Source organism: Thermobia domestica, chromosome 11 (genome assembly GCF_964235325.1).
Source record: "Thermobia domestica chromosome 11, izTheDome1.hap1.1, whole genome shotgun sequence".
In the NCBI taxonomy this organism is placed as follows: domain Eukaryota; kingdom Metazoa; phylum Arthropoda; class Insecta; order Zygentoma; family Lepismatidae; genus Thermobia; species Thermobia domestica.
This window is the reverse complement of record NC_137464.1, coordinates 192,532,637-192,550,875: the sequence shown is the minus strand read 5'-3', so window position 1 is coordinate 192,550,875 and position 18,239 is coordinate 192,532,637. Positions and strand designations below refer to the sequence as shown.

Here is an 18,239-nt window from a genome sequence, read left to right as displayed (position 1 = left end):
AATATTACATTCTATATCTTGAAAAAGTTGTATTAGCTGTTGGTATTTAGGTTGATTTAGGCTTTTAGAATAGATATAAACATTTGCATATTTTAACCATTCAGGTGCTAACAAAAAATTATCAATCATTAACGTTGTTTTACCACAACCACTAGGCCCAACTATTAGACATCTTATATCATCAGGTAACAACACACCGTTTCTCTTTTTCTTTGTGGCTTTTTCTGTGAATCTTACTTTAATATCCCAATTATCCATTTTATTATTTATTATATAATAAATGAAAGTATTTAATTTAAATGGTTATTCATTTGTATTAAACATGTCTTTGCATTATCCATTTGAAAACAACTTAGAAATAGCTCTTGCAGGATTTTATACAACATACTTAACTCGAAACATTACAGAAAGAAATAATAAACTAACATTTTGTAGTAACGAATCTAACTATCCTATTCTTACAAAACAACTCATAGTTCAACCTGGTCAATATAATTTAAAAGAATTAGAAGAATATATTAAATCAAATCTTCCATACACTGGTGATACTTTTAAAAATATTAAATTTACTGAGGACAGAGACAAAAATAGGGTTAAAATATTTAGCCAGCAATGTGATATAACATTAGATACCATTAATGCTGTATTAGATTTTAGTGAGAAGAAGTTAGTTAGAAACTCCAAACATGTTGGAGATAAGCCGCCTAGGTTCCATCCATTTGATACTATAAATATTCACTGTGATTTAGCAGAAGGTATGATTTTAAAAGATAAAGATACAATACACAACGAAACAGATTTAATAGCAACGTTTAGAAAAATGCAGAATTTAGAGAACCAATTATTTATGAGCCTAAAGAAAAAAATATTTTTCCCAATACATCACAGCAAATTTAATAATATGAAAGTTTCAATTCGAGATGAGAATGCTGATTTAATTGATTTTGGTGGAGCTCGTATAACTGTTCTTCTCGCTGTTAAATAGATATAAATTTTGTATATAATAAATATGGATATCTTTGATAATGTTAAAAGTAGGGAAAACAACATCATTAGTAAATTTTTTACAACAAATAATACAACATGGGTTGATTTTAAAAACAAAAGACTTGTTAACGTAGCTGATGCTATTGACCAACAAGATGTAGTAGCTTTTCATCAGCTTGAGCCGATAAATAATCAATTAGAAAGTGGTAGAAACAAATTTGAGGATGTATTAAAATCATTAGAAAACGCATACATAAAGATAGATGATGTTAATGACTTGAGGAAAGAATATATGGAAGAAATCCAAAAGACTAATAATAATGTAGTTCTTTTGTTTAGTGCAAAGGTTCCTATATCAGAATTCAATAAATACAAAGCAGAAATGTCATCACAGTTAGAGAATGTTGTTAGAAAGAATGATATAGATAAATTTGTTACAAAAGAAGATTTCCAAAAATCAAACAAAGAAGCAAATATGTTCGTTATGAAGAAAGAAACTATAAATCTTTTATGTCGATTGAGAACTAAGAATGTTAAAGATCCAATCTTTAGAATATTTAATCTATCGAATGGTTATAAGTTTCTCTATAATGGGAAAATAATCTTCACTCATTTGTTGAACATATTCGTAGGTGTAGTAATCCCAATGAATATGTTGTCTTGTATGTTCTTTATGTTTTAATACGAATTCTGGTTTCAAATGAGGATAAGACCTTGATCTATACTTTGGTTCACACAATTTGTCCTAGGAAAGTTTATCACCATACTTGTTAATGATGTTTTCGTGTTTAAGTAGGTCTTTTCTTTTTGATAATCTAGCCCAATTGATGTATTCTTCATGATTTTCAATAAAAGAAAGTGTTAGATTATGGTTTGATGTAACTAAATATCAATTTACCTTGTTTTTGAAAGTATGTGGAAATTCATTGGATAAGCTCTTTATTTCTGAAATTTGTTTCCATTCTTTGGCATTTCGATTATTAAGTACATCTATAACTATATTTCTGCAAAGCGGATTTTGAAAGTAATTTACAATATGTTCAGGATTTAATTTTTGAACCATGTCTTTTATAAGTTCAGTTAGTTGTTGTGAATTTGTAGCAGTTGTTTTAACTTGTTCATTTGGTTGTTGTGAATTTGTGGTAGTTCTTGTTAGAGACTTATTTCTGTGCTCGTTGATTAAGGTTATTAGTTCTGCTTTCCTAAGCTTTCAATAACCATGTATTCCTTTCTCTCTGCAGTATTGTTTAAATTGGGGAATAGTTTTCGTCTCCATAGTCTCGTTTTGTATATTAATTAAAAAAATAATAATAATTTTTGCTAAATTTCTATATAATAAATATGGAAGCACATTGTGATTTGATACAAAATAAGCTTAGCCTTATTCACCAAGATCTTAAACTCATAACAGCACTACTAGAAAAACAAATATTATTAAAAGAGCAAGGAATGTTATTAAAAGAAAGAGAGAATGCAGCACTAGAAAGATTTACACCAGAATCAAATTGGGATAGTGACAAAGAACTTGAGTCTACAAATGATAGTGAGGAGGTAAATTGTTAAAAAATGAATTAGTTTCCATTAGATCAATAATAGCTTTGATGGGTAATTACCATGAAAGCCATGTTCTAATACAATATGCTAATAGACATTGAGATTTCCTAGGTCACATGAATATTAGCTGTTGTATTAGATAACGAAAATGATTAAAATATTTTTATATAATAAAAAGTGATAGAATAATAATGAATTTAATTAAACATACTGTAATTGAATAAAAAAACTTATGTAAAGGAAAGGGAATAAAAGGATATTCCCGATTAAGAAAAGCAGAACTGATAGACCTTATTAAACAGCATGAAGATGAACAAAACAGATTAAACTTTAACCAAACATTTCCTTTTCAAGAAGACATTTTTGGAAAATCAAAACCTAAGAGATTAAGTAGGAAGAGAGCTTTAAAACTGTTCCCATTTAAAAAAGAGATTTTTGAAGAACCGAAGCCTAAAAGAGTGAATATAAATGTTGAACTAAAAGAAACTTCATTTAAATATAGATTACATACTTTCAAAATAAAAGACACAGGTGGATATACAGATCCTTCCAAATTCCTACGTTCAATTAGCAAGCCAGTTAAAAGTATGATAAAAAATGGATTTAAATATTTTAATGCACTTAATTTAAATATGTCATTCACATGCAGCTTCAAAAAGATAAGCAGATTCGAGAACATAATTTTAAAACGTCAAATGAAATTATACTTCAATTCACCGATCTAAATGAATATTATAAAAATGCAACTACAAAAATTTGGGCAGAGATGGAAGAGTTTCAAGGAAAAGGTTCAGGTTGGACTTAGCATTCTGTCGACTATTTCGAGCTAAGAATTAACAAATACGTGGTAATGAATGGATCATCATATATAGAACTTCCAGAAACAATTAAAGAAGAAAAGCATGCAGTAATATTAAAAACAAAGATCAAAAGTGCTTCTTATGGTTTGTTCTAAGAGCATTACACCCTGTTACAATAGAGATCCACAAAGAGTTCCTAGACAATATGAGCAAGAATTGGATAAATATTTTAAAGATATTCCCTTTCCTGTACAGATTACTGATATAGCAAAATTTGAAAACAGAGCTAATATATCTATCAGTGTCTTTACTATAGATGATAATGAAAAGATCTACCCACTTGGAATACCTAAAGAAAGAAAAAATCATTTTCGTCTTTTATATTTAAAGAAAAGAGATAAAACACATTACTGTTTGATTAAAGATTTATGGAAGCTTGTTGGAAATCAAATAACAAAAGATGGACATAAGAGAGTTTTATGTGAGGGATGTTTAGCTAAGCATTTTAAATCAGAAGAATTATTAAAACAACATGAAGAATACTGTGGTTTACATTCTGCTACTAAGATCATTTTACCTAGAGAATGGAATAAGATATTAGAATTTGTAAATGATAAGCGTTCTTTAAGAATACCATTCACAATAATAGCAGACTTAGAATCAATACTAAGAAGAATAAATTCATGTCAACCTGATCCTGAAAGATCCTACTCAAATGCTTATCAACTACATGAACCTAGTAGTTTTACTTACTATGTAAAAAGCACTTTGGAATCCTACAAAAGTGAACCAGTAGAATACATAGGAGATAATGTAGCAAATGAGCTTATAAAAAGGTTAACAGATGAAGCAATCAAAATAGCAAAAATATATGATACTTATACACCTATGACTCCATTATCTGAGGAAGAAGAAGAGATATATGAATCAGCTACAATATGTCATATTTGTGAAGGAAGTCTTGAAGCTGTACCACGTTTATTAGTGAAGAAAATAGAAAGCTTAAAGTTTAAAATTGAGTATTTAAAAACGAAAATAAAAGAAGGTGCTATACACTTGGAAGAAGAACACTATATCAAAATAGAAGACGAGGAGGATGACAGCATAACAGAAATAAAAGAGCAGAGGAAAGAGATAAAAGAAGTCCTAGTACAATGTAAGAAAGAATATAAAAAGCTTAAAAATAGTAGAGAGTCATGTAAAACAAAAGTGCATGATCATGATCATTTAACAGGTAAATTTAGAGGTGCTGCTCATTCTTATTGTAATATAAAATATACAAATCCAAGATTTATTCCTGTATATTTCCACAATCTCTCTAGGTATGATGCGCATTTATTTATAAAAAATTTAGGATGTGGAAATGAGAAAGAAAAAATAGATGTAATAGCTAACACTGAAGAAAACTACATTACATTCTCAAAAACTATTCGGTATAAGGATGCAAAAGGAAAAGATAGATCTATCAAGTTAAGATTCATTGATTCATTCAGATTTTTACTAAAAGGTTTAGCAGAGTTAACAAAGAATTTAAAGCTAGAACAATTTCGAGAAACATCAAAGTTTTTTTTCCAAATAAGAATCAGCTTGAATTAGTTCGTACTAAAGGTGATTATCCATTTGATCTTGTTGATTCTAAGGAAAAGTTAGAAGAGCCTGTTCCATTATCTGCAGACAAATTTACAAACAGATTAACAGGAGAAAAAATGAGTCCTGAGCGTCATAACCATCATGTACGAGTTTGTGAAGAGTTTGATTTAAAAACAATAAAAGAATATACTCATTTTTATAATAAGACAGATGTTCTTCAACTAACAGATATTATTGAAAATTTCAGAGATACAGCTCTTAAAACATAAATTAGATCCAGCATAGTATCTTACTGGTCCTGGGTTTTTCTGGGATGCAATATTAAAGATGACGAAACAAAAATTAGAATTATTGACTGACTATGACAAATTACTATTTATAGAGAAAGGTATAAGAGGTGGAATTTCTCAATGTTCAAACCGATATGCAGTTGCTAATAATAAATACTTAGATAACTTTGATAAGAAGAAAATAAGCTCTTATATAACCTACATGGATGCAAATAACGAGTATGGTTGGGCGATGAATCATCACATGCCGTATGGAGATTTTCAATGGATATATGTTAATAAGTATAATGAGAAACACTTAGCAAAAACAATACTACAAACAAAAGATGATTCTGAAGATTGTTATATTTTAGAAGTCGACTTAGAATACCCAAAGAAACTCCATAATAAACATTCAGATTTTCCCTTAGCTCCAGAAAACTATATTAATAACAAAAAGCTTACAAAGTTATTGACAACTTTATATGATAAAGAGCATTATATACTACACTATCAAAATCTTAAATTCTATTTGTCACAAGGAATGAAACTTAAAAAAATACATAAGATAATAACATTTAAACAATCAGCCTGGTTAAAGAAATATATAGATCTAAATACTAATATACGGTCACAAGCAAAGAATGAATTTGAGAAGGATTTTATAAGTTGGCTAATAATGCTGTCTTTGGTAAAACTATGGAAAATATAAGAAAAAGAATAAATGTAAGATTAGTACATAATGAAAATTTATTAGAGGATTTAGTAGCTAAACCTAGCTTCAAAGATAGAACGATATTCTCTGAGAATTTAGCTGCTATTCATATGTATAAAACTAAAATTATATTTAACAAGCCTATCTATGTAGGAATGGCAGTACTAGATATTTCTAAAATATGTTTGTATGATTTTTACTACAATGTTTTGAAAAAGAGATATGGAAACAATGTAAAATTGTTAATGACTGATACTGATTCTGTTATAGCACATATAGAAACAGAAGACTTTTACAAAGATATGAGAGATATGTATGAATATTTAGATACCTCTGATTATAAAGAAAACAATGAATATGAATTGAAATTAGTTAATAAAAAGGTATTAGGAAAATTTAAAGATGAATTGAAAGGTGTTGTAATAGAGAAGTTTGTAGGTATAAAATCAAAAATGTATGCTATTAAAAAGAAAGGGGTAGATCAGGATGAACCGATTAGAAAAGCAAAGGGTATAAAGAAAAGTGTAGTTATAAAAGATATATCATTTGAGGATTATAAGAACTGTGTTTTAGAAAAGAAAGAAATATATAAAATACAAAATCATATTCGTAGTAAAAAGCATAATGTATACTCAGTAGAAGAAAACAAGTTAGATTTAAGTGCTTATGACGATAAGAGATATATATTGAATGATGGTATACATACTCTAGCTTGGGGTCATTATAAGATAGAATTAAGGAAAGAAGATTTGATTCCCAAGTTAAAAGAGTTATATGATCAATGTACTAAGAGTAGACGAGAAAGAGAAACACAACCAATAGAAGAGCTAAAATAGATTTAAGTTCTTTATAGTTAAGTGCTATAAAGTTCTATACGCAAACAACTCTTTAGCCAATTTTCATATGCCAAAAGTCTAGTCTCAAAAATATAGTCAAAATTGTGCTAGTCAACTAATGTTAAAAAATGCTTAATAATTACGTTAGTCATCTAGTGGCGATTTGTAGTTAGTGATATTATACCCATTTTCTTTAAATTCTGACATTTTCCTTTGTATCCAATCATGAAGTTTTATATGGGATATGGAGCAAAAGGCTTCATTATAATATGCAGTAATTCCACATACAACACATTTATTATTAATATTTCTTTCATTAATTAAGTCTTAACAAGATGTAGTATAGTTCCTTCTAGTAAAATATGGTGGGAAACCAACACGTATTATATCTTTAAATAAAATAACTTGTGGTGCTGGTAATGTAAAACCTACGGGGCAATATGTTGAATCCACAAACTTACATTCCGATAATGTAGCTGGTCTTAAAATCATAAATCGTGTGTTTATATCCTTAAAGAAAAATTACATTTTTTTATAAAGTCATGCTCTGACATTTTATTATGTATTTCAATCACTCGATCTTTTGATGAGAGTGAATAATTTACCAACGGTTCAGAATATTTTAAACCCTGTTCAATTTCTTTATTCAAATTCTCTGCTCTATAACATCTTTTACAGTTATCAGCTCTCTTGTTTCCATTTCTAGTAAACTCTTGGAATTGTTTTAATTCTCCACAAATTGCACACTTTCTCATGATTTATTAAATATAAAATATCCAAAATAGTTAGTTCATTTTTGTTATAACTAGATAGATTTCACGATTCGATTTGCATGTGATAAAAGTCAATGCGCAGAGACACTACCCAATCTACTTTGAGTTGCAATTATGTAAATATTTTGTGCTATTTTTCTGTTCTACTCAAAAATATGGAGGTAGGGGTGCGCTAGGACTGGTATCAATGACACTACTCACGTAAAATTTAAATACTAGACAAAAGCTTTTTATTTCTAATTAGTTTTGATTATTTAGTATGAAAATCTCACTTTTATTTCTTTTTTGAATAATTATAAACAAGATATGTGTGTAGCCTAAGATATAAAGAAGTTGCAAGCAAGATTTACATTTTTTAAGCAAGATATTTGTAAGTTTTGTAAGTATTTTGGTAAGTTTTTAAAGGAAACCCCATTTTACCCGACTAGTAGTATAAAACGGGGACTTTTGCTCTGTTTCAGTTTCCTTTATTTTTTGTTAAAATAAACGTTCTTGTGATACAAAAAGACCTGTTTTATGTTAACCAATATTCCTTTGAAAATTTTGATTTACGTCTTGAGATTTTATCATTGATAGTTTTGGCTTTATGTACTAAAATATATAAGGGTCCCCATTTTGTACAACTTTCCTCTACAATTATATTTTTGTGAATTAAGAAAGATAAAGAGTGTGTGCGCTATGTTCCTAAGATGTAACGATTGAATGTCAGATACCATTGTTCCTGCACCTGCAGTGTGGTGGCGCAAGCAACGCGGTGTCTTACCTCCCTCCCCTCCCCCTTTGCTCTACTCACTCACCACAATATTGCTAAGGAGCGGTGCCAGTCAGTCGAGTGGAAATTGTAGAGCAGCAAACAAATGCAAGCAGATCCTGTGGATGTTAACTTTCGCTAGTTTCATTATAATATTAATTGTTCCTCGTAAATAGTGTAGTTTTCAGTAAAATGAAAAAAAACTAACAATGTTATTTTCCTCAGTTAACCCAAAGACATAAAACAAACGAATAAACAATGAGTAATGAAAAGTCACCGGGTGAGCAGTCAACATGTCTTCTTGTAGTTGAAGGTAACTTTTAATTATTTCTACTTTTGTACTGTATTTTTACGCAAAAAAAAAATGCGTACCTGAATTTTGAAACAAAACCACAAATAGATAAATAAACGAAATATTTTGCAGTGAATGTAATGTGCACGAGATCTAAACAGGTTCATTTAGTTGTAGTGCGACATCTTCAAATTCGAATTTTAACTAGCTCAGAATTTTGTCCACCCAAGAAAAATTTTTGTACCATTCAAATAAACGAGGGAGGGCCATTTCAAAATTTGGCCCAACCATTTAGTTGTAGTGCGACATCTTCAAATTCGAATTTTAACTAGCTCAGAATTTTGTCCAATTTTTGTACATTTTTGTCCACCCAAGAAAAATTTTTGTACCATTAAAATAAACGGGGGAGGGCCATTTCAAAATTTGGGGCACTTCGATCACTTGTAGTGCGACATCTTCAAATTCGAATTTTAACTAGCTCAGAATTTTGTCCAATTTTTGTACATTCTTGTCCATGCAAGAAAAAAAATGTACCATTAAAATAAACGAGGGAGGGCCATTTCAAAATTTGGGACACTTCGATTACCTGTAGTGCAACAATGTTCAAATTCGTAATTTCATTAACTAATATTTTTGTTTCGATTTTTGTACATTTTTGTACCATTTAAATAAGCGAAGGTAGGCTATTTTAATTCTTAGCCACATCGATCATCTGTAGCGCAGCGTCCTCAAATTTGAATACTAACAAGTTTAAAATTCTATAGATTTTTGTACTTTCTTGTATCACCAGCAAAACATTTTATAGCATTCAAATAAACAACGTTGAGTTATTTCAAAATTTGGCAGCTTCGAACACCTGTAGTGCAACTTAATTAACTGAAAATTTTTCCGGTTTTGTACGTTTTTGTATCACGTAGTAAAAATTTTGTACCTTTCAATTAAACACGGACAGTTAAAATTAGGGATGGTATCGAAACGAGACGAGACGAGACTTTATACAGTCTCAGTCTCGTCTCGGTTGATAAGTAGCGGTCTAGATCTCGTCTCAAGCCAAAAATCGCCGTCTCGGTCTCGGTCTCGTCTCGGTCAACAGATGCTTGTTTCGATCTCGGTCTCGTCTCGAAAGTCTCGAAATAAGAAAGTATTAAAGTATTATTAAAATTGTGAAAGTATTATTATCGTACAGTCTGTCGTTTCCGCTTCTTATTTTTTGCCTTCATTCTTCACTTAGAATTATGGTGTGATGTACCTCTACGTAGCTAATTTGCTAGCGCTAATGTTTTCCATGCGTGTATTCCAGCTTCAATCATCAGTGAGTATAACATACCTGGGATAAAGCAATAATAGTAACCCATATTTCACTTTCAGCAATAGACTTTGTCTCAAATAGCGTCAGTTCTGCCTATACAATAATTAAACTCTATTAAATTAACTCCAGTGCTATACAGTAGTTTATTTCCTTCCTTTGAATCAAAATTGTTCGATACCTCCTAACGGATAACGCAACACATAGGAGTACGAATGTATTTAATCGCTCCGAAATTGAAATTTACAATTTTTCATTTATTATCCAATACATTCTGCTTTGACTGTCATTTTAAAAACAGAATATAACGTTCATTATCTTAACAAATAGAGTAAATTATTACTACATTATAGTTTGTTTCAAATTGACCAAATGCTTTATTACCGTTTCACATATCAGTGTTTAATTGACACTTTAAAACAGGAACTTCTTTAACCTTGTGGTGGGAGCTATGGCACTCATCTTTGCTATCTGTGGTCTCGGGTTGGATCACCAAACAAGTTAGATTCAAAGTCCGATGTTTCGTATAGTTCGCGTCTCACTTTAAGCACATTCTGTTTCTCATACAAGTTCATAAGGTCGCAATGTGTTACATAAGCATATGTCCAGTGCCTTAACATAGATTAAGCTTATTCTTGAGCTCTCAGTGGTGCATGTGATCTTTATTCGAGAAAACTAATCATGCGTTCATTACGTTGAAATTTTATATTGATTGAAAATTACTTGCGAAACATGGACATACATATTATATAAGTATATAGGTAATTCGAGCTATATGTATCTATTTTCTCTTTCCCGGCAAAACAAGTGATTCTTAACTTTCTAGTTTTCTTTTCTATTAATTTTCGTAGTTTTGCTGCAATATTAAGAATCAAAAATATTTTTTTTCGCTGTACGAATTTCGTTAAATTTTGGATCCGTTTTTACCCTACCTTACCTAGTAAAAGTGATATATAAAGTGATATATATATGTATGAACTTTAGAGATAGACTATGTATGCTAAGTCACTTTTTGGTCGAAATTGAGTTAACAATACTTTTTAAATATACTATGTTCTTTCTAGTGGTGTAATGATGTTAAGTCTAAAAGCATCCTATTACTTGTAACTATTTAGTAGGCCTATAGTTTGAAAAACAGTACTTTAGGTCTTACTTAAGGAACCGGTTATTCGCTTCTCCTGTAAAATTAGGAAATTATGACTTGGTTTAGTTTATCACTGAGGTCCAGATATAATAAAATCATGACCATAATTATAATCAACCATTATCAACCCACTGCTGGATGAAGATCCTTCCAAGTCTTCACTACAACTATCTACCTTGACCAATTCTTGTTCAGGTTACTCCCCAGTTGTCCTTGATTTCGTCAAACCTTCTTGTATCCTCGTCGCCATAAGTGCCTTTACATCGCAGTGACGGGTATGTGACCGCGCAGTACTCCAAGGAAGGGATGGTTGTATAAGAATTTGTGATTAATTTTGAAGAGTTTTTATTTTGACTAGGGAATTAACATAGGTGAAGGGAGTAAAGACACAGATTTGAAGCATCAGTTCACTGTTATTGAAGCATTAGTGCACGAAAAGATTCGTATTCTCAGTTTTTCTATTTATTGTTTTATATGTTAAGTTAAACACCACAATATGTATCACTGATATCTCAGATCGTATTATTTTTTAAAATCGTGTTTGTAACCTATTGTCAAAACATTCATCTCCAGACATGATGTAGAGAGAAGAGAAAGAGATACGACATCTGTAATATATGTATATGTGATTCACTAAGTAACTGTAGAAATTAATTAAAGGACACATAAGAGAGCGAAAAGGAGGTCTAGAAGTCTGAACTTTTTAGAAACGTCCTAGATAGGTGAAAATATAGTTAAAAATTGCAAAGGGTATCATGTAATTTACCTCTCTTTTCTTAGATTCTAGTATATTTTTTCTTTCACATCCAAACATCTCTATTCAGAATTACGAGATAAAGGTGAAGAGAGAAACATTCCCATTTCAAGAATTATATAAGGAAAAAAATCTTTTGACTTAGACTAGATTCGAACTCGCAACCCTTGAATCCATGGCTCAGCGCTCTACCGATTGAGCTAACAACTTCTGCTGGAAAAGCCTGATTTCTACAACTACTGGTTGCTGAATGATGTGTATCAAGTTTGCCGAGATAATTGCTTCATATAGCTATTGCAATAATAATAATAATAATAATAATAATAATAATAATAATAATAATAATAATAATAATAATAATAATAATAATAATAAAGCAGAAGAAGAAGATCAGAATTTAAAAAGTCGCATATGTTAAAAGTTTGACGTGCAGAGTAAGTCCTAATATGAGATTTTATTAATTATATATAATAAATGTAAGCGTGGTTTATTCGTGCGTGCTATTCAAACTGCGTAATTCACTACCTAGTCCCATAAGGGTTGTACAGTATGGTACAGTAGCCTTGCGTCCTCCAACCGTGAAGAATGTTTCGGTTTGAACCTATGCGTGTCCTAAGAGGAAGGAGGAGATTGAAAGAAAGAAAAGTGGTTTAGAAATTATGCAAACGTAGAATATCTCACGAGGTGAGGTGATATAGAGTTCACCGTGTCTTTCAGCTACTACTCTATACAAGGCGTGCATCTACGACTTAACGTGGAACCCGAAGCACACGACTCCTGACGGGAATCGAAACCCGTATCACCTCTAGTTCTATTATGGGAGACACAGGAACATATAAAAATAATCGAAAATGAACGATATTAATGTTAAATCCAAAGCTTTCGACGTCCTAAAAATTCGTAATTGAAAGATATGAGTGTCTATTCAATAGTTTTCGGGGTCGCTGAAGTGAATAATGACACTCCAGATACCAAGAAAGCCCAAGGCTTTATTCTTCGTTAGCGGCAAGTTTATTCAGTTGCTCCTGCTGGAAATGGATTCGTACTATTTCATTCCGATTCAAATACGTATTCTACTGGGAAAACTAATCTCAAATATATCTAATGGTTATATTTAATGGAAATAGACATATGCATTTTTGAATATTGTATATGAATTGCTAAAATTCATACTTTATCTAGTAGAAAATGGTGCATCCAGGATATATTCTGAAGTAATAGGGAGAACTTTTGGAAGTATATTTTATTTATCTACTGTCGAATTTAGTGTGCAATAATTTCACACAATTTACTTCGGAACTATCGAGACGAGACTGAGATAGCTATTTGTCGATTGAAAGGGGACTAATACTGTAAGTAGTCTCGTATTGTCTCGTTTTGATACCAGTCTTACTTTGGGGCTTGTTCTCTAGTAACTGGTTGCGTAGTGCACCTACATAAGACGTCGTATATTTAAATGTTTGAGAACTTACCCCACCTCCAGTTGACGGATCGTTCTATCTAAAACTACTAGACCGTTTATGTAATTTTTCGTTTAAGTACAGGTCCTATCCTTATGTCAATTATTTTCTTGCAACAGAGAATGAAAAATGTAACAGTTATAGTGTTGATCGCGCATAATCCTGTATATATAAAAGGCACTTTATAGAGCGTCGGACTCCGTGGAGTAAATACAGTAGTTACTGCCTTGGTAAGTTCATCACTGAACGCGTTTCTGTCCTACTCGTGCAATGACGTCACCTTTGACACTCGCTCGGGACAGAACCACAGGAGAAGGAACGCTGTTGTCTGCTTACTCGCTTGCTGTTGTGTATTTTCTTTGGAACCTGATGTGAAATTGCTGTTTTCTCCTTACTTTCAGCTGTCTTTTGGTATTTCTAATTTAGATGTCTATTATATTAGTGGAATTTTATTCCGTCATGGAAATATATTTTATTTCTTTTTAAATGTAAATAAAAAGAAAAGTCTATTTGGACAACTTTCCCCACAACTCTAGAGTTATTGTCTGTGGTGCGCTTTTCTTTCCTTATCCTTAAGGGCCCCGGTGGCTCAGTGGTAGAGCGTTCACCTCTGGTGCTTGGGGTTCCGGGTTCGATTGCAGCCCCCTTCAAGTGAACTTTGTGGTGGACAAACACCGTGTGCGTGAGTTTCCTCGGGGTTCTCCCACTTCATTCATTACTCATCATAACCACCCCCTTTAGCATAACCGTCGGACGTAAAACTCAAAGATTTCATTTTTCTTTTTTTTCCTTAAGTTGTATCCCCAGTTGGCCTAATCCAGTTGCGTTTGTCAATCAGAATTTCTTTCCAGAACTTTTAATTTTCTCACTTCATCACTTTCTTCATTTGCTTGTAAAATGTTCTTTCGGAGGAAGAACTTTTCAGTTGCTTGTTTAGTTAATTTATACTTATGTATGTTCTAAATGGGATAAAATATTAAAACCTCCGGTTCACACTTGCTAACAAATTCATTTTTTTATGATGCCTGTTAATTTTCTAATAATGTTCTTTCCTTGGCTCACTTTTCGACTCGGTTCGGTGGTTACTGAGCCGTGATCCGATCCGCTCAAGCCGTTGACAACACTGGTACTGTTGTAAATAATTCATCATGTAGTGCCGAGTTTCTCAAGTATATATATATATATATATATATATATATATATATATATATATATATATATATATATATATATATATATATATATATATATATATATATATATATATCTTCAATTAATGCAGATGTTACTGTTCCCTGCTGTGTATAAGGTTCTTCAATGGCTTCAATATTTTTACGTAGAATGCTTTTCCATTATATACCCTCTTATCTGTACTTAAATCTTAGAGAATCCGGATGGTCATTGCTTGAACTCATTAGTTTTCTAGGTATCAGGACATTTGCGGTAAAACCAGAACACCAGTTTTTCTGGGATATTTGCGGTACTGTTCAAAACTTTCCCTTAAACAGTAGGACATTTGCGATACACACCGTGGATCGTGCAACGAAATCATCCGTTTCAACCCCGTTAATCTAAATTAGAATGAATACATTAATAAAGAGGTTGGGTATGCAGATGCAACAGCCTAATATATGTGATTCATTCTGTTTGGCTGATTTTAGTAGGTCATGAATATATAAGAGGAGATCACGCGGGCTGCTTAATGGAAACTATCACAATAATCGAAACATCTAAGAAACCATGCGTTTCTCATCAGGGTTTTCAGTACAGACAATATTGAAATTTCAAGAACGGGAACATATCTTGAAGGAAACAAATATTGTCCCTTGGATCTTCGTCCTTTTACCAGCAAGAGATAGTAAGAGATATCAGAGTTTTTCAGTTTGGTGAAGGTTAATATTATGATTGGAATCCGAAATTAAGCAAATTACGTTTCGAGAAAAAAGAAATAACATCTCGAAGAACACTGTTCCAGGAAACGCACATTACTTGGTGTAAGTTCCATTTTAATCAGTGCTTGTGGAGGAAGGTTCAGGAAATAGGACTCAACTATAAATCAGTTCCAGAGGTGAGGCTCCGCCTCAGAATTTCTTTTGCCCTACCATTTCTCCCTGTAGATGATATTGCTATTGGGTGGCTTTCCATTATCGAAGATGCATCACATCACGAAAGACTTTAGGTTTTTAGATTATCTTGCAGAACAGTGATTAAGAAATAATGCCGGTTAAATAATACTGGTATTGACATATTCATGTGAAACTACTCGAATCAAGAGCACAGAACGAATAATGCTGTTGAAGGTGGAATTACAGAATCAAATCATTAATAAGTAAATCAACTCCTAAGTGTGTTGTTTAGAAGTATCTAAAGAATGAGGCTGTGTACAGCAGCTAGCTGTATCAAAGAAGACCTTTAAACATTGAAGGGAAACGTAGACAACAAGCGTACATAGAATTGGACGGAAGAATAGAAAAAACATTAACTGATTATGTATCCTCAAAAAATGTCAAGAAATTCTTGAGGAAAATGGTACACATTCAAAAGTTGGAGTAATTATTGTTTCTTTCAGAATAGAGGCTACGTTGTTTATTGTTTTTATTATTGTGATTGTAAGTTGTCTCAATCTATCCATCATAATTATCTGTAGTTCTTGGAAAAGTGTTAATGAAAGCTATGAAAGAAAACAAAAATATAAACATTTCTAGAAGTTTCCTTTAAATATTATGGACAGGCATTTGACCAATGAGAGATAAGAATTTGTTTACATTTTCCAGTTTTGGCCAATCACAAACAAGCATTTGTTTACATCTTTCGGATGTGTCTACCATGTATCCTAGTAAATGTTTTTCTTTTCACTTTTCTGTATAATTGATCCTTATATTTGAGTTTACATGTTCTTAGTGTTCTGAGAAAAGTTTGTATGTATGTATGTGAGTTAATAATGGTTTCATATTCTGAAAGAAGATTTTTAGTCTGCTTTTAGTATGCAAAAACCCGAGTCCCCTAAAACAGTCATGTTATTTTCCCCTAAAACAAAGTGCTAGCTACACCAATGTTATAAAATTTGGTCGTTGTGTAGCAGTTGATACTGCGTGCTTATCCTGTAACTGAACACTCGAAAATATTTTCTCTTAGCAAAGAGAATAAGAAGTTATTTCAAATAGTACCGCAAATGTCCCAATACCACAAAAGTCAATACTCGAAGTACCGCAATTGTTGCAGTATCACAAATGCCGATACCGCAAGTGATTCCCTTTCAATTTTCTAAACAATCTTCATTTAATTCCTTTCTCAAAAGCAATTTTCCTGCACAATTCTGTACTTTGATTTTTCTACAAAACGAAAGGAACAAATAGCAGCTGAAATACAAACGGATAAGGACGAATTTTACTTCTTTCTGTTCCTTGTTTGATCTACATAAATAATTTTAGAAAGAATAGGATTATTTTTTTTTTAACGATACATGTAACATTAGGGTGGTCCAAAATCAAATGCAAAAATTCAACTTGTTCAAAATAATAGTCCACAAGGCTTATTTTTTCCTCTAGCCATAACCTATTTAATTGCTTAATTTCAGCTCTGTTGCTTAATATTTACAGGTCGCTCCATTTTAAATCTTTTTATGTAGTATTACCAATGAACTAACGCTAGAAGTTTTCTGAGGTATACGCTGGACCGTTCTCAAAAATATAGCGTATACCCTTCTCCGTATATACTCGTTCATTCGTAAATTTAAGGTAAATATATGCTGCACTAGAAAAATATTAGGTTCCTAATGGGTATTATATTCATGTATACTATATTATAGGCGTCAAGACTACAATGTAATTTAACACAGTTGCTGTGCTAATAGCCGGATAGCCGGATAAGTTCGTAGCTTTCATTGTGATCATTAGATGGTGTCATCATGTTATGGAGGTAGTCCTCTCTAGTGTCTTAAAAAATAAAATGAAATTTTCGAGTTTTACGTCCCACGGTTATGCCGGCTAGGCTAAAGGAGATGGTGATGTTGAGAAATGAATGAAATGGTGGAATGAAGAAAGTAGGAGGAAACGGGAGAACCCCGAGGAAATCAACGCACACGGCGTTTGTCCACCACAAAGTTCACTTGGCGGGAGCAGAATTTGAACCCGGGACCCCATGCACCAGAGGTGAACGCTCTACTACTGACACAACACGGCCCCTCTCTAGTATCTTCAAATGTTTGTTTAGTCCGGCAGAAGGTCTATCAACTTCATCGTTCAAACAATTTCATAAACAGTGGTCATCAGTAAATCAGGATGATTTACAAAGACAACTGACGACCTATTTGAGAGTCCAGTGATGCACAGATGCTATGCACGAAATCCATTGAAGCACAAACATATCAGATGTTAAAACATTTACCAAGTGCTCCTTAAGCCAAGAAGCCTAGAGATGATTATAAGGAACTTTTGCGTTTATTTCTCATATTTCTTGGTGGATGCAACGACAATCAGTCATTTCGAGCTCGAGATCCAAAACATCACGCTAGATGGATGGGGAAAGGCATTTAAGCATTGAATTTTTTTTAAGTCTCAATTTAGGATGACTGCGCGAAAGTAAAATTATCACATGTTTAGCGCTGTTTGTCAGCCTTGTTTATGTGAAAAAGTGGAATGAAGCTCCCCTTGTCAACCAAATCCCTCTCAATGACTAACTTTATGTCAGTTTTGAAAACTTACTCACAAGTAAACCTTACGTTTGGGTGAATCGAGTTGCTGACGGAGACACATATGAGAAAGTAGTATTAAATGTGGTCAGTATTTCAATGAAGTTATAGGTGCGAAGCTCCAGGGGTTTAGGAGATATAGCTACCAGAACATTACATGGAAGTACAGAATAGTCTTCATACAGTTGGAGGTAAAAGCTCTATAAGACCTCTTGTAACGACAAAAGATGAATAACAAATATATGGGTACATATTAGGACTAGGGGGAAGTCATATAGTGAGGGTATACCTGACGGCGGCCATCTTGAAAGCCGCCAT

General features: G+C 32.2%; 1 protein-coding gene across 1 annotated transcript in view; it reads left to right on the top strand.

Annotated features, from left to right (window-relative positions):
• Nucleotides 1-2,436: 2,436 nt before the first annotated feature.
• Nucleotides 2,437-18,239, top strand: part of LOC145665401 (NADPH:adrenodoxin oxidoreductase, mitochondrial-like) — a 141,326-nt gene continuing 125,523 nt past the window's right edge. Inside the window, 1 exon segment of the mRNA XM_081732707.1 lies at nt 2,437-2,538. Coding sequence (XP_081588833.1) covers nt 2,437-2,538 — 102 coding nt within the window.